General features: G+C 36.1%; 1 protein-coding gene across 1 annotated transcript in view; it reads left to right on the forward strand.

The window, feature by feature from the left end:
* The window catches only part of ROCK1 (Rho associated coiled-coil containing protein kinase 1), a 93371-nt gene that overhangs the window by 35153 nt on the left and 36995 nt on the right, over nt 1-21223 (forward strand). Inside the window, exons 3-16 of the mRNA XM_005243285.4 lie at nt 1234-1334; nt 2147-2284; nt 3489-3664; nt 6421-6505; nt 8372-8516; nt 8798-8936; nt 10205-10296; nt 10480-10639; nt 13303-13369; nt 16925-17013; nt 18591-18639; nt 19214-19349; nt 19731-19822; nt 19950-20196. Of these exons, the coding sequence (XP_005243342.1) occupies nt 1234-1334; nt 2147-2284; nt 3489-3664; nt 6421-6505; nt 8372-8516; nt 8798-8936; nt 10205-10296; nt 10480-10639; nt 13303-13369; nt 16925-17013; nt 18591-18639; nt 19214-19349; nt 19731-19822; nt 19950-20196 (1716 nt within the window). The remainder of the gene's footprint in view (nt 1-1233; nt 1335-2146; nt 2285-3488; nt 3665-6420; nt 6506-8371; nt 8517-8797; nt 8937-10204; nt 10297-10479; nt 10640-13302; nt 13370-16924; nt 17014-18590; nt 18640-19213; nt 19350-19730; nt 19823-19949; nt 20197-21223) is intronic.

A 21223-nucleotide genomic window follows, 5' to 3' on the forward strand; every position in this document is an offset into this window, starting at 1 on the left:
TTGGTGTCATGATAATTGCTGCATTTTAGTTCCATGCAGCCTAACTCATCCTCCACTATAGGTCAGTTTTTACCAGGCCAATAAAGCAATGCATTATTTTTTTAAATTCCTGAATATTTTGGTCCTTGTGTGAAATAATTTGTCAGAATTTACAATTTTAATATAACGTATTGAAATCAGCTAGTGGTATGCTGCATTGTAAAGGGATGGCTTTACATTAGACAGTAATGCCACAGAGTATTTATTCAAAGCTATGTTTGTTCCTGTTGTGGTAATAGTCTTACTCAATTTTAATTGTACATATGCTGCTCTTGTTTTAGATAACAGCCAGTGTAGGTAGAAATCTAATGGTTATTTTCTGTCATCTGCCTGATCACTTTTTTAAAATATGAGCTTTAAAAATGACATTTCTCCTTCTTTCTCTTGCCCTGTCCTTACTTCTTTCTAGACTTTGCTTTTAGGCCTAGAATACTATTTATGAAAATAAAATATTGTTGCATAATTAATTTTATTAGAAGCATATCTGGTTTAGAAGATGTTCCTTGCTTTTAGAAATACTGAAGCATGAAGCTTTTCCATGTAATCCCATGCCAATGTTGACCCACATGGATTAAAATAGCTTGTTTTAATCTTTGACCAAATTTGGAATTAGAATATCTGCCCATTGGGAGTCTGTAAATTATTGTAGTTTGTAGAGTGACGGGTTTATATAAATAATTGCAACGTTTCCCACTGCATGTTTTAAATTAAAATCTACTTTTTGAGTATTAGAAGTAATAAAAGTACAGAAAATGGAAAGCGAATTTTTTTAAAAAAATATTTTCTTAAAGTGTCTTATGTGTGTAACTTATGATATTTTTTCGGATGTGATGGATATTTATCCAGAAATAATAATTTTGTACCAATCAGTTTACAAGCAAGATCTTTCTGGATATGAAATTTCTGTAGGATTTTTTTGCAGGTAATTATTTTTAAAGAAATTACCGAATTAAGATCTCTGGTAATTTGATTGTACAGTAGAGTCATTGCATTATGTTTATGTGAGGTTTTGGTTACTATGGTAATGAGAATGAAGTCATACATTCTGCACAGAGGTTTCTAATAGGAAGGTAGATTCAAAAGGAAGTCTGCTCTTCAAGCAGCACATCTTCTAAAAATTATGAAAAATTGAAATGACATGAATGGCTTTAATTAAATTCATTATATATGAAATGTGAATTTTGTTTTATGTAGATAAAGACACGGTAAATAAAATGAGAGATCTGCGTATGAAAGCTGAAGATTATGAAGTAGTGAAGGTGATCGGTAGAGGGGCATTTGGGGAGGTTCAGTTGGTAAGTTATGTTTCTGTTTGTACATTTGAATGTATTCTGTAGTATTTGCTCATGCAGCTGTTGCTGAATACAGTGTTCAGAAGATGCAGTCTTGTAATATTAAAACCTTTAGCTCAGTGAAATTTTGGTTCTTTTTATCTCATGGAAATGTGTTTTGAGAATGTCGTATTTCAGTACTCTCAAAGCGCATAAGTAGTTGTTTTGCATTGTAGTAGTGCTTCTCTATTAAAATAATCAAGAAAATTAGCCTTTGCCACCGTATACATGGACAATTGAACAAATCTTCAGGACTAGAAGAATTTCTGCCAGGTCAGGGTCTACACCAGATTTTTGTGGACATAGTTCTCACAGATGAGAGATGTCGTATGTTGTTTGAGATAGATTAGCAACAAGGCTTGTTCATGCTTCATGAAATTGAGAACTGGTGGGAGAAACTGGAAATACAGCAGCAAGTATACATGTCTGCTGATGAACTCTGGAAAATGCTTGTAGTTTTAACTTTATAGTATTTAACAGGTGCCAATATTTGTCCTTTTAAAGACACATACCTACAAATTACGAAGCGACTGTTATGCCTATGGACTTTTATGTTAAATAGTTCTAGCAAGTATTTTAAGAGCAATGCATATATTGTCAGATAATGGAATGTAATTATTCTGTAGACCTACAGTATATAATTTTTTACAATAATGTGAAGAGTCTTATAAAACTTGTTAAGCAGTGAGGCAGGGAAAGTAATATATGCAGTGGTATTCTTCATATGTTAATGTAGCAAGCTAAATCTGTCCTGTGTGTCACATTTGTCGTCATAGGTAAGGCATAAATCCTCAAGGAGAGTGTATGCTATGAAGCTTCTCAGCAAATTTGAGATGATAAAAAGATCAGATTCTGCATTCTTCTGGGAAGAAAGGGACATTATGGCTTTTGCTAATAGTCCCTGGGTTGTTCAGGTATAGTGATACTCTTTTAAAAATACTGTCATTGTAGAATAGTTTTATTACAACACTGCACGACTGGGAATTACATGTTTTCATTCTTAGCTTTTCAAAGTCCCTTTTTGTTTGTATTGGTCTGGTAGGGAAATACGTTATTAACATTAAGAATGCTGTACACAACAAATAGCAGATATTACACACTTCAAAATTGTATATTTTTATAACATTTCCAAGATAAGCTATTCTGTTTATTATTAAAACTCTTTGCCAGATATATATTGATGAGCTGGCCTTACAGTAATTCTTTGAAGTATCCAGCATACTGGAAAGTTATTCTTAAGGCACAGCTGCTATATGTCCTAATTTTTGTGTGTATATTTGGCTGCAAATTACACCTGCTCAGGTTGTTTTTTTCCTTATTTCAGTCTTATCACTGACAATTTTCTGGGGGGCATTGCTGCCTTTGAAGTTAAAAGAGCGTGCCTGAAGCAGTCAACATGCATTGTGTGTGCACATGTTAACTTGTTAATTTAAAATGTTCTTGCCCTTAACCATGTAAATTCTTTTGTTAGATTAGAATTAAAAAAATGATTCAAGATTTACTTAGGTCAAATAGATAACTACATTTCAATCTGTCTGTGAGTGATTGTCCAGAATAGTGCTTTCATGATTTTCAAAATGTTTTAAGTTACAAAACTTAAATCTGCTTGTACTACCCATGTTGAACAGAGCATTGACAACTGTAAGGGAAATATTTTTACTTAATTAAAATTTAAGCTCACTTTCTATACAATAAATACAGAATAATAAATATTTAATAATAACACAGATAGAATTGGGAAGATATTCACAGTACAGTAGTTTCATGTTTATGTATTTGCCAACTATTGTCCCAGGGAATAAGGAAGCATTTTGTCTTCTCATGCAATGAGCATTCTTTGAAATGATCTCAAAATTTATCGCACCAAAGTCACTGAACTTTGACTGTAACCAGGACTCTTCTACTTCCCTTGTAATATAAAGGGACTGAAGATGTGGCTGAAATTTACTCTGGAGATTAGTTCCTTTTTAGGAGTTCTGTTGTTTGATACAAAGTTGCTGGAGTAATTGTAGCAATTCTCTTACTCTGTGAAACAGTTTGCTCAGAAATTCCTTTAATTTCCAACAAGCAAAAGATTAAAGGTAACTGGAACTTGGCTTTTGTTTATTTCTTTTTTAGTTATTTTACGCATTCCAAGATGACCGTTACCTTTACATGGTGATGGAATACATGCCTGGTGGGGACCTTGTAAATCTAATGAGCAACTACGATGTTCCAGAGAAATGGGCAAGATTTTATACTGCTGAAGTTGTACTTGCATTAGATGCAATTCACTCAATGGGTTTTATACACAGGTAAAAAAGAAAAAAGTGTTGTTACATAGTGTTTTATTCCTGGTGCTGCTAGGATGACTTCAGTTAATTGTTTAGGCAGTTTTAAAATTTATGATGTTACTGCTTCATTATTATGTCATAATTATTCCATCTGACAACTTCAAAGGTTCTTGCCATCAGAAACTACAAGTCTGAGGTGATACAGTCAAAGTAAAGGTTTTCAGCAGGCTGATGTTCTTCTGTTTGGGGAATAATAAAATTGTCCCACTTTACCAAGCTCTCTTGAGCTGAAGTGGTATCAACGTATTCACCCCAAAATGGTTCTTCTGAACAGAAAAACATGATTTAGGAATTTGATCGCGGTAGTATCCACTGTTAGGAATTGCTAATTCTTTGTTCTGCGTTTGAAGTCTCAGTAACCCATTAAGCAAGAATTTGTGAATGATATGAGGAAAATCTCCCAGCCATATGTTTTCTTGTGAGGGGCAAGATGGAAAATTGGGGTGTAGAGCAAAGGGATTTGGCTTAGTTTCATATTATGTGCTTGCCCTAAACTGAAATGTAGTCACTTGGATAGGTTGAGAAGTTTTCTTTTTGATATTTGAACTTTCATCTGTTGTTAGTTATTAATTGCATTAACTAGGAACAAAAGAATAATTTTTTCAACAGAAAATGCAGGAAAAGTTAGTAAGACATAATATATAAATCCTCAATTTGTAACTCAGCCAGAAGATCCATGTTAACACATAAGCTTTTGCGAAACTACTAATCTATTGCTCGAGTAGAATATAGAGCATCATTAATTATGTAGCTACGCTACATGTAATGGATAAATTATCTGGCTGAATGAACCATTTGTACATGTATTTTGCAAGCTTTAGGAAGCAGGCATTCGAAATTGCCAGCAGCACAGTGATTTTTTTTCCTGAATATTTAGATTATTTTGACACCAGCAGATTTTTTTGAATTTGTTTTCCACTGGAGTTAGTCTGTTAATATCTGAGGAATCAAAGGAAATTGGTGAAAATGTGGGCCCACTGCTTAATGCATCAGGGACCTATTGACAAAGGACATGGAAACAGCAGAGGCTGCCATCGTTGTTGATAAGGTCTGCTTTCAGGCCTCTTGGGTTCCTGTGCCTAGTGGCAGAGCTTGGGAGAGTGAAGTATTACCGTGGCAGAGGAAGATCAAGGTGAGTTCCAGTCATGCAAACTGGACATACACATGTCCAAGGCACCAGGTGGGATATACCGAGCGTCATGAGGGAACTAGCCAGTACCCTTATGATATCGCTCTCTTGTCACCTTTGAATGGTTGCAGCAATTGGGAGATTCCTGGTGGCTGGAAAGAAGCAAATGTCACACCCATCTTGCCCCAGGAAGGGCAAGGTGGGGAGGATCAGGGGAAGTGCAGGCTGACTAGCCTAAGGGCAGTCTTTGGGAATCTTACTGAGTAAATTCTCAGGAAACCTTTTCCAAGCATGTGAATGGGAAGGTGATTGGGAACAGCCTGCATGGATTTACAAAGGGTGAAGTGTGCCTTGCCAGCCCTGTTGCCTTCTGTGATGATATGATGGGCTCCACTGATGAGGTGAGAGCAATGTCTGTTGTTTGTCTTGACTTTAGCAAGGTTTTTGACTTTCCAAATTGGAAAGATACAGTTTGAATAGGTAGAACAATGTCCAGCCAACTGTCAGCTACCAGCAGTTCCTCAGAGGGCTGATACCCATGTCAGCACTATGTTTTCGTTCACGACATGAACAGTGTTCAGGTGAGACAGCATCAGTCGTCAGCTGCCCAGCAGGACTTTGTAGAAGAGCCAGACTTGAAGGTGCACACCGAAAAGATGAAGGTCAATGGATGACACTAGTTGCAGCAAAGGAATGTCTAGCTATTAATTAGGAAATATTTTTTCACTATGAGGGCAATCAGACAGTGGAGGAGAGTTCTAGAGAGGTTGTGGAGTCTCCATCCTTGAAAGAAATTCAAAACTTGACTGGATTTGACCCTGAGGAACCTATTATAACTTTGAAGTTGACTCAAACTTTGTTAGCTGTACTTTGATAAGGCATTTAATGAGAGATCTTACAAAAATTCCTCCCAACCAAAATTATTCTGTGAGTATAATGATACATTTCCACTGCACTTCATTTGACAGTTATGGTCAGAGGTCTCCTTTGAGGTCCTGAAATATACTTTCTTGTGAAATTCATGTTATGCTTTCTTGATAATAGTTTCCTACTATTATTCTGCTTCAGTAAGTATATTTAATAACATCAAACGTGCTGAACTTTACCAGTTACTTTATGAAAACTTTTTTTCTGTAATGGAAGTACTTTGTGGAAAATGGGTTAAGGCAATACTCCTTTTGAGGCACACAAAAATACTTGTTCACGTTAATATAATTCTGAAAATTCATAGCTTCTGAGAAGAAGCTGTGTTTTCAAGGTTTGTTTACGGTAGCTAACTCAGAAGAAGAATGGTTGGTTTTTTTTCTGTAGGTGGATCCTAGCAGAGAGGTACTTAAACCAGTGAGTGTTTTTCAGGAACTTGATAATGTCCAGATTTGTTATATTTGGTAACTTAAAGCTGTATTCTTGCATCCATTACAATATTTTAAAATGTTGTAGTTCAGTAGTCAGTAGAAAGGACCAAATAGTGGTGCTTTCATGTTAGTGTTTTTCCTTGTAACATTGAATCTGAAAAAATACTTTTATTGCTTTCATAAGTTAAATTGTTTTTATTTCCTTTTAAAAGATTATGGTTTTCTTCTTTCAGAGATGTGAAGCCTGATAATATGCTGCTAGATAAAGCTGGTCATTTAAAACTAGCAGATTTTGGTACTTGTATGAAGATGAACAAGGTAAGCATATGTTTTTTATTTTGCTTATCTGTTTGTGAAAGAAAAACATATTTAAAAGTGAAAAGGAAATATACTGAAAACTTTTTAGCTAGATGAGGAGAGTCAGGTTCCACTCTGTTCCCATTACTGTTCTTTATGCAACCTATTCAATGACAATGTAGAATGCAGAAATGGTTATTGAATTATGGACTGTATCCATTTCTATACTGTTTCCTAGAGAAACTTTCTGAAGTCAAGCCTTTGATTGTCTCTAGATTCTCTGGATTATTTCTTGGAGTCTTTGGTTATCAGAAGTTAATGCAAATAAGTGAGATTATTTTTAGGTAGTGAGTAATGAAAGAATCAAAATTAACGTATGGGTTGCTGAATTCCGGTTGTACTTATTAGCCATGTGATGAGGTAGGAAAATGGTAAATCTGAAGGAAACAGGTTAAAGAACATCGTATTTTTAAAAACTATGTCCTGAGGTCACTAAAAATTTACTTTGCAACAATTTCTTCATGTATTGTGAAGCACTGTTGTTCCCTACACAAAACTCAGATTGGTTTGTGCCAGCCTGCGCATATATATGAGGAAAACAGTCTGAAATTTGTGGTATTTAACAGAATCTCTGTACTATGTATATTATGTTCTCAACACGTTCCAGGAGCTTTTGAGTACATCACTGTGTTTGGTGCCTTTTATTCATGGCAAAGCAGCTAATGAAAACCAAGGGCAGGTTATGTGTACAAATTCAAGAATTTCCTCAAGTCACAAACAATTCAGTGGAATAACTGATACAAAATTTGGATTTATTTTAACTTAATGCAGATTTATCTTTGATTGTGTTCGTAACAATGAGTAATTTTGAAGTACAGAAAAACATTATCCTAGGGTTTAAGCTGTAAGTGTCGAAAAAGAAAAAAAAATATTACAAAACTCTGCTGTATATTAGCATTACCGAAGGAAACTTCTGTCAACAACACCTTACATTTTGTGCTGTTGTGAACAAAGCTGAGTAGTCATGATCCCAGTCTTGAGTTCCTCTGTTTTTTTCAAAGAGAAAAGTTACTCTGTGGGAGAGAAACTGCTCAGCATAGGAACTTAATTTAGGTGCATTCTGGGTTTGCTGCATATGCAACACTGGGTTTATATTTGTTATATTTACTTAGTTGTATATTTTCATGCAAGTTTTCCTTGCATAACAAAATCCATTTTTATAAATGGATTGCATAAAAAGATCCATTTCTGGGAATGGCATAGGATTATTTCAGAAGTGCTTGAATGGCACTGGAAAGGGAGTGCGTGGTTGCAGCTTCAGCATTCTGGATGCCAGCTCCAGTGCAATTGATCTCTGTTCTACCAGCCCTTCTCAGGAGTGGGAAGAACAGTCAAGTGTTCTTCTCAGTTGTTACCTGTTTTGAATTCTGTCTGCTTAGAGTTTTAAGGTCTTGTCTACATTTAGTCTTCCCAGCCTTAAGTGTATTGGGTTGGAGGCGAAAAACTTGCACTTTAGCTGATTCTGTCAGCAAAATCCCTGATGATATCCCATGATTCTAACAGGAGCTTTCCCTTTTTACAGTACATCCTGTCAGTATATGACACATTCATACTGACATGAGCAGGAGAGGCTGTGCAGCGTTTACAGGGCCTAGATAAAATTCTGATTGCTTCTGTGCTTTTAACTGAGGTTTTTGAAGTGACTTTAACTGTGTTTGACAGATCTGGTGCTTTGTTCTGGTTTTAGTAGCTTAGAATTTGAAAATGTTAAAATAGCCATTCAAAAAACAATGTTTGAGGAAAGTTGACGCTGATCTGGTGATGTTGCTTAGGATGCATAAACTCTTCCTGGATCTTTTATTTGGACTGTTTTCCTCCTTTTTGTAGGAAGGTATGGTACGATGCGATACAGCTGTGGGAACGCCAGACTATATCTCTCCTGAAGTATTGAAGTCCCAGGGTGGCGATGGTTACTATGGGCGAGAATGTGACTGGTGGTCAGTTGGAGTCTTTTTGTATGAGATGCTTGTAGGTGAGTAGTAGGATAATCAGAATTGACTACACTACTTAACTAGACTCCATGTTAAAATCACTGTTGTTTTTAACTGTTTGAGTTATTACTCTTCTGACCTAAGCAGTGGTTTACTGATCCTGGTATTTACAGAATATGTTTAAAAAATATTCTGGCACAGTTCTCGAACGTTGGTTTGTTCACTTAGTTGCTTAGATTATTGCACATGTAATTCAAATGTTACAAATAGAATCTACAATACTTTTGATCTGCTTTTTAATTTCTGTGTTGCTACTTTTCAGGTGATACACCTTTTTATGCAGATTCTTTGGTTGGAACATACAGTAAGATTATGAACCATAAGAACTCCCTTACTTTCCCTGATGACAATGAGATTTCTAAAGAAGCAAAAAATCTTATTTGTGCCTTTTTAACGGATAGGTAAGATTTAAACTTTACTCAAAATGAATGTAGGCCTTTGTTAAGAGAATTTCTTCTCATTTTGAAAGAACATATATATATTTGTTTTTTGTGGGTTTCTAAACTGCTCAAGAGAAGTGAAACTATTACTGTCCTGGGAGGAATGCAGGGTAACTGTTTCCATTAAATGCTGCTATAGTTAGGTGTTTTTCTGATCTCTGAATGCATTTCTGTTAGTTGAATGTTCTTGTTCATAGAAATTGGGCTTTATTCTTCTCTGAACTACAGCAATGTAAGAAATTGTTGGTCTCTTGCTTGAAGTACAGAAATGCTGTTGTAACTTGTCAGTCAAGAATTTTGTAGAACTTCAGCCTAAGTCTTTAAGTTACTTTGTCTAATCTGAAGTAGCATTTTGTCTAACCTGAAGCAGTAGTTACTAACTGATGTTACTGTGAGGTAGACAGGCAATAGCATCAGTTTCATCTTCTCCAGTCCCAGTATTTGGGAGAGGGTTCACCGATGATTGCTGCTGCTCTTTGTGGTAGTAGCATGTAAGCATGTATAGTGGGGAAAGGCAAGTGCTGCTACTATGGGTACATCAACCTTGTAACTTTAGTTTGAATGTGAAGTGTTACTCCTTAGTAACAGCTACTGTTACATTGATCTGTGTTGCACAGTGGTGAGGAGCATGGAAAATGGATTCCTTTTGGTGAAGCTGAAGCAAAAGATGCATTGCAGGAGTGCCCCTAATGTACTCTTAGCTCTCAGTGGGCATTCAAGATCAGGGTAGAGTTAACCCACAGGAAGCCCATCTGAAATGGGTGGATGTTAGGTCTGTTTCACTTTGTGAGTACACTCCTGTTGTACCCATGCTACTTCTAGAAGCGTAACCTTTGCTTGAGAACTGGTGCTGTGAAGGAGGGCTGTTGCATTTGCTGGGCTGCATGCGATTAAAACAACAGCACGATCTCCTAGAAAAAATGGAACCTGCCTGCTGCATGGCAGGTGCCTAGCCAGTCTGTGATGGTGTGAACAGTAGCAGCAGGGCTTTTTATGGTCAAGATTTAAAACCAGACCCTATTCTGAAATGTAGCTGCTGTGCTCCTGTATAGATCTTCATATGAAAGCTTTGAGATATGTGTACTTTTTACTTTGGTTTGTAATTTTTTTGTCTGTACTGTTTTGGAGGTAATTTTTTGTCTGTATTGTTAGATTCTGCTTTAAACTGAGTCTTTGCTTCAGAATAGTTTATGTAATATCCCATGTTTAACCAAAACACTCTTTAACAGGGAAGTGAGGCTAGGAAGAAATGGCGTAGAAGAAATTAAACGGCACCTTTTCTTCAAAAATGATCAGTGGGCTTGGGAAACTCTCAGAGACAGTAAGTATAATGCTGTTCTCTGAGACAATGATCTGGCTTACTTATGTATCATGTTAGCAAAAGGACTGCCATATTTCTTTTAATGGAATTTAAAGTTTTACTTACCCTGTACCAATGAAAGACATTTCTTAGTCACTTGAGTAATACAATGATTATTATCATACTATTCTGATTTTTTTCTAGCTGTAGCACCAGTTGTGCCTGACTTAAGTAGTGACATTGACACGAGTAATTTTGATGACCTTGAAGAAGACAAAGGAGAGGAAGAAACTTTTCCTATACCAAAAGCTTTTGTGGGCAACCAGCTTCCCTTTGTAGGATTTACATACTACAGCAACCGTCGGTATGTATGCAGAAAGCAAGCTAATGATGTGTTCTTTTGTCAACGTTATTTCTGACTCTTACCAACCAGCATTTAGATACAAGCCTATTCAGATTCCTACTAATGATTCAGATTCCTAATAAATTACACTCTTTTGACACTTCAGTATCGATAACCAGCACTGCTAGTCATCAGTGTCTTAAAATATCACACTGACTTTGTGAATGTCTTATTCTGTGTTAAGAATATTATACAGTGGTGCTGCAGAATCTAAGCCAGAAAAATCCACTGTTGCTGCTACTAGGCAGAGCTGCCTGCAGACCACTGAGTTATGTATGTAGAGTCATGAATCGGGGATATGAATGTCACTTTGTTTCACCGCAAATTACTGTTCCTGAGCTGTATATGAAGATTCCATACTTTACATCAGTGTTTTAGCATGTGATAAATCAAACTTTGGCTTACTAGAAATAAATTATTTTCTACTTGCTTGTTATCTGTGTCATAGTTCTTCTTTTTTTTTTTCTCCTAAAGCACTCATCCACTGCAGCGTGAGATTATGCTTTTTACTGTTGCTTGGAAGACTTCAGATTACATCAGTTAAAATTATATTAATTCATACTTCCAGCAGTCATTATTGTTGTAGACACTATGGTTAGTTATATCTAAATTAAAAAAAAAAATCTCAGTAACTTCTCTTTGAAAGCTGCTTTTAATTGTGGTGGGTGTCAGTCAAGCTTAAAATGGGCTAAAACTTATAGTAGATCATGTCGGATAGAGACTATTAGTTTTAATAGCATTTCTGGGTAGGAAAGCTTGAAAGGAAATAAATCTGGTTTTTGTCCTTGCATAGAGGAGGAACCACTTTTCCAAGCCTGTGGTGAAATTCTTTCCATCTCTGCAAAGAGTTGGATTTGTTGTTGCTTTCTACATAGTAAGGCACAGAAGGACTTGCAAGCTTTGCACAGTTTGTGTGAGTTCAGCAGTTCAGAGATTTCACCTACTGTTCTGATTTTTAGTCTATAATTTTAAAAAGTCTTAATTTCTGCCTTGAAGGAAGATTTTGGAATATATTATCAAGAAGGTGAAGTAGCATACAGAAGCTTGTTAATAACAAAATTTCTTCACTCCCCCTCTTTCTTTTTGAGGAGCAGTATCAGGACTTCAGAGACCTAAGTGGCTGTGTTTTGCTGTCATTGAAGAACTCTGCTACTAAATACTATCATAATTTTGTAGGCTTACTAGAACTAAAGTGCTGTCCTAGAATTTAATTTTGTCCCATAATACTCCACTGGTGTGATAGTCTTGAAAAGTCTGAGATGACCATTCATATTTGCTAAACTTGTAATCCTAATTTTTATTCCCTTTTTGTACTGAAAATAGTTCAAACATTTAAAAAAATTGCATATTTAGAAAAAAGTTGCACATTTATCTTTCCCCCCTCACTCATTTTCATCTTATTCCTGTACGCTGGAGAGTTTAAAGAAACAGAAATCTAGGAAAATGATGTGGCTTCTGTCATTAAAGGAAGTAGTACTATCTTCTAATATAAAATACTTTCTACAGCTGTAATCTCATTGATTATAAACTAGGAAATACAGTTACTTATTACTGAACTTCACCTATAACACAGATTTTGGAATACTAGCTGAGAACGCTTTGTAGCCCTTTCTGGCTTGTGTGTTCTCTTCTGGATTCTGATGGAGCTGGTGCTGTGCCTGTTTTAAGTATCACATTCTCATTGCTCAGCAGCCCTAATGTGGAAAGTATGGTGGCTTTTTGCAGTCAAGACAGCAAGTCCCTTTCTGTAGGAAACTGTTCGATTTCCTCTTCATCATTTGATTGTCTGAAAGCAGTCTTGGTGTTTAATTTGACTGTGGTTTGGAGATGTCTTTTGATTTTACCCTCCTTGATCTTTTGGAGAGGTTTTTGTATATGTGAAAATATGCATGTGAAACAAAAAAGATGTGTCTATCTTCCTCAGTTCATGTGTTGGAGTGTTTTTCCTTACATAGTCTGATGCAGTTAGAGACACTTTATGTCTCTCTGGATCAGTTAATCGGGCCAAGAATATCACATCAAATACCAAAGGAATTTGAAGATAATCATTTGTATTTATTTGCCTGACTTTTCAGAATCATGACAAACAGAAATTTGTGGTATTTTTAGAAAACACTTACGTAAAATAAGAACACTGGCTTCAGGGAAAACTTTTTGTGTGTGGAACTCTTAGTAACTTTGTTAGAAGTTACACAATCTGTGCAGAGTTCGCTTCATTGCTGCTACTTGCTGCATAAGTGCCTGAGTAAATATTTGTGGGATGGAAGCCAATGAGAGTGTTGTAACTGTGGAAAGCAAAAATTTTTTTAATGGTTATTAAAAAAGTGGTTGCATTAGTATTTGGCAGAAATCCTTTTTTTCTGGAGGTCTTCTACTGCAGCTTTCTACTTTACCCTTTACAATAAACGATGTGAAGTTTTCAATTAAATGTGCTTAAATTTTAAAGTATAATGAATACAGAAATGAAACAATCTGATTATGTTACTTTTTGGTTATCCGCATTTTGGAGAAAAAAATCTGAATTTTATGTTTCAGGGTGATTGTATTCTGTTGTTTGTTCTTTTTTTTTTTTTTTTAACCTTGCTTTTAAACAACTCCTAAAACTTTTTAAAATGTTGTTACAGGTATTTATCTGTCTCTGCAGAAAATTCCAATGATAACAGAACAAGCTCCAGTGTGGACAAAAGTGTGGTATGTCTCACTTTTTTGGATCTTAGTAAAAAATCTGTTGCATATATGGGAATAAACTGTTTGAGTTCTAAATATTTCAAATTATTTTAGTGCTTGGAATATGGGAAATTAATGCATAAATTTTAACTGTTTGGTATGGCCTGCCTATTAAAGTTACTGGAAAAACAGAATTCCAGTTCTTCGTATAAGATTGGTTTTCCTGAATTGGGATAAAACAGCTGAAACTGCATACTCTTTTTGTGGAAACGGATTTCCAGTTCTTATCTTTAGAAATATCGAAGTGTTTGTGCAGTATTTTTAGAGTGCCTTATTGATCCCAGGTGTACGCTGGCTTTGTGGCAACCATGGAGTCTGGACATGAGTGTGATGGAAAGCTTGGGCTTTCCAGCAACCGGCCAGTTTTACCCTGGTGCTGGACTTCCTGTGAGCTAAGTAGCATGTGGCAAGGAATGTACCGAGCTTGGGTATTCTGTGTCTTCCCAAGGGTGCCCCACAAGCTATTGGGAACTGGGGCACTGAGGATCTGCATTTATAGAGGAGTTCACCTAGCAAGAAATGTTCAGGAATACTTTCAGTTACTGCTTCCTAAGCTGCTTTGAAGGGAATTACTGAATGGACTTGGCATAATTAGTGGGATACAGGCACCCTGCATGTAGTTAAAGAACCCTCAAGAGTCCTGTCTGTATTGTCAGGTGTATATGAATGTCTTGTGATTTTAACAGTTTTGGGAGGTGAAGCTCTGGAAGGATATGAGTGTGATATAGGGAGGTTTAAATAAATGGGGGTTTGTATTTACTTTACTGCAAGGTATTTTTACCCCACAGTTCTTTCTCAGCTGTTTTTTTTTCATTACATGCTGCAATGAAAACGGTAAAGTTGACACATAGTTAGCAAATTAATTTGTTCTGGACATATAATACAACATTACCTGGTCTGTTCTGCATTTTGGCATGCTACTGAGTGTCTTCAGGGAGGGACTGAGTGCCAGAAATTTCCAAGAAACTAATTTTGATTTGCAAGTGTGTAAAACTTCACAGAATTAGGCCATGAAGTTGGACAGAAATGGAATTCAATGTCCTTTAACTGAATTTAAAACCTTTTTGAAGATCTGATTATTTACTCTGGTTTCATGCAACCATAACCATCTGTAAGTAGTTCAGATATTAAGAAAGAGGAGATTAACAGATTCTTTTGCACTGGATCTTTGATTTCCTTCATTGTTCAGGGTGCCTAACCAGACACACTATGCTGTGGTGATTGAAAAAAAACAAAAACGAAACAGTGGCAGTTCCAGAGGGATTTTTCTTGGCTTCTCTGCTGTAGGCAAGCTTTGCCATAGTCCTTTCCTCCCCTACCTCCTACTGGAAATGAAAACAGAGAGCGAACTAAAGTATAAAGGAATGCTTTTATATTGAGTCAATTGTAACTCAGGATTTTCTTAAGGTATTATTTAGTCTGTTTACATCAGATTGTGCAAAACTTCTCTGGAAGCCTGTTGTCTCGTAGTAAGATAATTAGACTGCTCAGCTAGCTTAATTAGAGTTCTTAGGGTACAGCACTATAAAACCATCCAGAGACAGAAAGAAGCAAAAGGTGGCAACAGAGATCCAAACTAGCAGGAGTCGGTACAGAAATGCCTCAGTTGCCAGATGTCTTTTTGGACCTGTTCTTCATCCATCCCGTTTAGTTCCTCTATGCAGCCTGTCTGGAAGGGCTATAAAATGAGTAACCAAGAAATGGAGGAGCAACTATGTTGAAAGTTCTTTATTTTTTATTTTTGTGCATTAGCTATGGTCCCTTTTTATTAGTGAGAGCTAGCCGTTAAATAGTCTTGCTTCTTGCTTTTTTTCTCAGTGCTTCCTCCCAAGGAGATGAATGTGTTGTGTGCAGGTCCTCCTTCCTTTTTCCTCAAAGTTTAGATTTAGAGGCAGTCTCTGTGGTCTTCGATTGCAACCATTGTCCCATCCATGTAATTGATTTTCCAGAGCTGTTCTGTAAGTGCTGAGAAGTCTATTTTTTTCCAGTATTTCCTTGCTTTCTCAAGGCTTTGTGATAGGTAGTGGTAAATATGTAGAATAGAATGGCGAATGTATAGAATATGTAGTTTCTGGTTTCTGGTCACTGTATCTCATTCTCTGAAAACTTCAGAGCACCTTAAGGATGTGGAAGAAAGAAAAACGAGGAAATGAGAAAGGATTCCAGTTCTTGAGAGCACCCGAGTGCTCCATACTTTTATTTCCTACTACAATGGGAAGGAGAACAGATTGAAAGTAGGAAGTAAGAAAAATGCCTGCCTGGAAGTAGGCAGAAATTATCTCACCTATAACTTTATAATTTAATATGGATAAAGCATGCTGTCATAGGTCTCCAAACTGAAATCTTAGTTTATGACTGTACAGTGGACAGTCCTTGTTGAGAACACTTATTGTTGCTATCAAGAAAGAATGGAGACAAGCACAATTTGTCTCCTTTTCATGATCTTAGTGTGCAGTTCTACTTTCTCTAAGCATATTTTGTTGGAAAAGGAAAAAAGGAAGAGACAGATTTAGGAGGAACTGTTTTGTTGCTGTTTTTCTGGGATGATTGTGCAGAACAAGTCAGGCAGTTGTCAGAGTTTTTGAAGTTAAAACAAGGAACAGGAAAACAAAGGGTCAGAACCACTTCAATAAGTTGCTTTGAAGAGAGTTTAGATTAGGACTGTTGATCTTCTCTATGCAGTTTCAAGAGTGTTGAGGGAAATGTGGGAAAGCTAAATAAGGCTGAAATCTTGACAAGATCAGTGAAAAGTTTTAAGACTGAATCAGCATGATCTTGACTTAATGAACTTCCTCAAAGTTGACACTATCTTGTTGTTAATTGAGGTTTTTGCTGATGTTGGAGTGGGGTTATTGTGCCGAGAGATCTAGTAGAAAGTAGATACTTTGAGACTACATGAAAAGAATTTATTTCTGATTTTATCCTGCTGGCAAACAGTACATGCTATACAGTAATGTTCTGTATTAACATTGGAAGTTTGTTCCTATTTTCAAACCTCAGTACAGTGCTAGCTATAAAAATGATCTCTGGCTAAATAGATAGTAAGAGCATTTTCTCCCCATTGCTAATAACTGACAAGCCTTGTTCTGCTTCCTGAACTTATTGAGAGCCTGAAGATGTGTTGCAAAATACATGTGGTGGTTCAGGTTAGAAAAAGAGACTAATTAAAATGCTTTCTTACATCTTTGCAGTAATTATCTTTAGTCCAATTCTGAAGGGACTTAAAAGAAAGAGGATTTGACTTAGCTTAACCCTGTGAATTTTGACAGAACTATTCATAAACCTAAATTTTTTTACTCTGCAGATGATGAAAATGTGTAATATCCAAGTTGTTTCTTGTAACTTTTTTAGAATCTTTTTAGGGGGTGTCACGTTTTAATAAGGTAAAGATCTAGCGTTTAGATAGAAGCAAGTAAGCAAGCTGTGATACAACGTAAGCAGCACTGAATAGTCTGAATTACTTTTTTAAAGTTTTTAAATTCAATGCATGTTCTTTCATGTACAAATATATATTTAAAGCTGGAAAATATGCAGAAGATGATCTATGAGTTGGAAGAACAACTACATAATGAAATGCAGTTGAAAGATGAAATGGAGCAAAAGTGCAGGTAAGACTTTGAACTTTAATTGTTTACATAGTTTAAATACATCTAACACTTCAGTTTTGTATTACTTTTTTAGTGATTACCAGAATAACGCTAAGAATGGTACCGTAGTTCTCCAAGGGAGTTCCAGGCACTGGTTTAAGTCATTCTAAAACAATATTTAAATGCTTTTTTTGAATGTAGTATGAAGAAAATGTTTTGTTTCATTGGCACCCATGTAAAACATAGTCTTTCTGAATACATGAATGTTTGATTTTACCCAGTATCTCTGAATTCAGATGTTTTATTGAACTGAAGTACACAATGATCATGCTGATTTTTTAAAAAACATAAAATACTGTAGATATGGCATATATCGCATTATTAAAAATAACTGTCTGGTTTCTAAATACATGGTACTTGTTGGAAAAAACACATTCCTTTTTTCTCTGGTGACTGATAGATAAGAACAACTATTTGCTTTCTAAAATCTTGATTCTACCGTACTGAAGAAATAGCTACATTACATGAGAAATTGCGTATTTCTTGCAGCTACACTTAGGAACAAACAGTTGGGATTCTTCTTTTCTGATAATCAGCAATTTTTACTCATATTAATGCAAAATAAATTCTCCTTCAGTTAGCTGCTCCTTTTGAAGTCTTTTCCTCAAGGCCTCAATAAAACCAAGAGGGAACACTAGGTGTAGGATATAGGAAGAATTCAGGCTTGTGAATTAGGACTGTAGTGTATAGCTGTATAAGCTGCTTACGTGGGAAATAGTAGCCAAAATGGTCTGGTGGGAGTGTAGGCTGTCACACTGTTGTTTACTTAAACACAACTTCACTGCCCACTCATTCTGATTGCTTCGCAGGAGGTGTGTTGCTTGAATGATACTCAGTAACTTGTCTTCCTGCGGTACTACTGAAGCTATCAAGAGTACAACCGTGTATTTTCTGTTATATCATACCATTTACTGCAGAGTTAATAGATAAGATATATTGCTGTAACTGCTCCTTTATTGTACCTGCCAAGTAACGTTATCTGCGTCCTTTTTTGTTATCTCTTTGAAGAGGGATAGCTAGCTACAAAAATGCAGTGGATGTGTCAGTGTTATTGCCAGTTAACTGAGGCTGTACTACACACCTAACCTTACTCTCTGTATAGTACTATGGCCTAATATGTTGTTTCAACAGAGACTTCAAAATAATTCAAATATCTTTATCCATAGTAGGGAGCTGTCTACTGTTGAATTAATGAACCAATTTAGATACTTAGAAGGTTCACAACTGGAGGAAGTTTTAGCAGTTCACCAGGGTATTCTAATTTTAAGAATAACCTGTTCTGTACATAAGCTGTTTTTACATTTGCATATTAAGGGATGAAATGTGGCACCTAAACTCTTGCATATATATCCAGCAGCAAAGTTGATAATATATTTTACAAATTACTTCTAATGATTGATTGTTTTCTTCAATTTCAAATGTTTATTACAAAATAGCGTTAGCCAAAATATAAATGTTCACTTCAGTAATGGTCCCAAATCACCAGAAAAATAGTGTATATAACATATATTGCTTAAATTATTTTGTTTTATTTTTAGATCTTCAAACATAAAGCTAGACAAAATAATGAAAGAACTGGATGAAGAGGTAATTTTTTCCTCAATGAAGCCTTCTTAGCTGGGTAAAGCATGTAGATAGTACTTTAATGATGTAAGATATTTCTTCTGTGACTAAAAGAATTCTTCTGAGATGAAATTTGAGACCAAACCATCACATTTCAATATATAGCATTGGGAGATACATTTTTATCCATATACATTTTCAAAAACTTTTCTTTCTGCAAGTCACGCTGAATTCTATTTCCTCTGCTAAATGTTTTGCTTAGTCTTGCTCACTGCAATTTCTCTGCAGTTTATCAGAATCAGTTACTCAAAATTAATATGCAGATCATTTTCTATTGAGTTCTTATGTTGCCTCAATAATTTTAATAATTGCTTACATATAATCATGTTAACAATAACTTTTCTAGTGATTTTGTAGATTTGTCATGTAGAAGTTTAAAAAAAAAAAGCCATCTTTTTTGAAAACCTTTTCAAGGAAGCCAGAAACCCATTCATTGGAAATGATGCATCAGTTTCCTTGATTAATTAGTTGCAGAGATACTAGTTTAGGGATCATTCCTTAAAAAGTAAACAGAAAATACCAATGCTTTTAATTTTAGGGAAATCAGAGAAAGAACTTGGAATCAACAGTGTCTCAGATTGAGAAGGAAAAGATGGTATTGCAACATAAGATAAATGACTACCAAAGAAAAATTGAACAAGAGAACGAAAAAAGGCGGAACATGGAAAATGAAGGTATGTCATATTGTCCAAGCATTTGACACTGATGAGGTGTATGATAAGTTTCGGGGAATAATTTACTACCTTAGCATCTTACAGCGCTGTGCAACTTTAAAGGGATCTTTTCAAATAATGGACAAAAATGTTGAGTTTATTTTTATTTGAACGTGGTATTTTTGTCATATTTTCAAATTCTAGTCTCTACAGTGTGCATGCTAGTTCTGCAAGCACAGAATGTGACCTAAAAATGTGTATAAAAAGCAAAAAGTCAACAAAAGACCTATTATATGCTAAGAATTTATTTCAGTGTGTTTGTGTAAAAAGAAGCAACAAAAACCCAAAAACACCTAAGGATTTTTTTTAATCTGTTGTATTAATGGTGTCATTTCTCTTCAGTGTCCACGCTAAAAGATCAAATGGATGACTTGAAAAAAATCAGCCAGCATTCACAAATTACAAATGAGAAGATAATACAGTTACAAAAACAAGTATGTTGCTTCTGTTCATTGTTTTCATATTTCTTAGATTTGAGAAGCCGTATGTAGCATTCAGATTTAGTACAACTGGCCCTAATAATTTTTAAATTTGAGAATCTTGTCTGTTTTCTTTTAACAGCTAGAAGAAGCAAATGATTTGCTGAGGACAGAATCGGATACAGCAGCAAGACTGAGAAAGGGTAACACAGAAATGAGCAAGTCATTAAGTCAGGTAGAATCACTGAATAGAGAACTACAGGAAAGGTGCAGAGTTCTAGAAAGCACAAAACTGCAGGTGGAGAAAGATTATTACCAACTGCAAGCAGCTTTGGAATCAGAACGAAGGGACAGAAGTCATGGATCTGAAATGATTGGAGAACTACAGGGTAATTCTTCTGTATTTATACTTTACCAAAAAAGTTGTGATAACCCTATTTTGTTAAACAAAGTACAGTTACACAAAGGGAGGAAAGCCAACCTGCAAACTGAGTGTGACTTAATAGAACCATTTCTGATGTTTAGATCTTGCTTCCTGATCATGTCTGAACAGCTCTTGGGAGGGACAGTATCAAAATCGATGAGTGGGAAATACTGATTGTAAGGCTCTGGGGCTGCCCTGACTAAAAATCTGAGTCCAGTGGTGCAAAAACATGAAAAGATGATACAGTGCTAGAGAAGACACAACAGGGTCTTACTGCCTTGGTGCAGTAGCCAAATTGACATACCCTACACTTTCTCTTTCATTTGTGGAGAATGCTATTTTGTTGTTACATTGTATTTGTTTTCTTTTTTGATGGTTCTACATTATAAGCAAGATGAAGAGCATTGTAAAGGATGCAGATGTGGAATCCCTTTTTTCAGGATGCCTGAAACTTTTTACCACTTGTACTTCTGATCCTTCGTACTAGAAGCTGTTCAGATACATTAGTGCAGGGCTCCTCAAACTTTTTAAACAGGGGCCGGCATGCGGATGAAGTGTCAGGCAGTCATCTGCGGCTGCTTGGTTTCCCCCCCCAACCCCTGGCGGAGGAGGGGGGGGGGGGGGGGGGTGCGGCAGCGAGGGGTTCTGTAAATACCGGGGGCCGGATTGAGGACCTTGGGGGGCCGTATCCAGCCCGTGGGCCGTAGTTTGAGGATGCCTGCATTAGTTCATGACTGTGCCTGTGCTAATGGATCCTGCCTTTTCACTTGTCATTTTAAACCATCTGTCTGCACTATGGAAGATCACTTTCCATGAGGCACAATCTTTTGTTGAGGACTGTTGGGTGGTTTTGGGTTGGTTTGTTTAAGGTAAACATTGCTAGTGCAAAGAATGAACTATCCAGAATCAAGTTGACTGTTTACAGTGCTTCAAATACAGTAAACTGGTTTCAGTTCAATGATTGTAAAGTTCCTCTGAAATGACTGAATGTA

Source organism: Falco peregrinus, chromosome 3 (genome assembly GCF_023634155.1).
Source record: "Falco peregrinus isolate bFalPer1 chromosome 3, bFalPer1.pri, whole genome shotgun sequence".
Classification (NCBI taxonomy): Eukaryota; Metazoa; Chordata; class Aves; order Falconiformes; family Falconidae; genus Falco; species Falco peregrinus.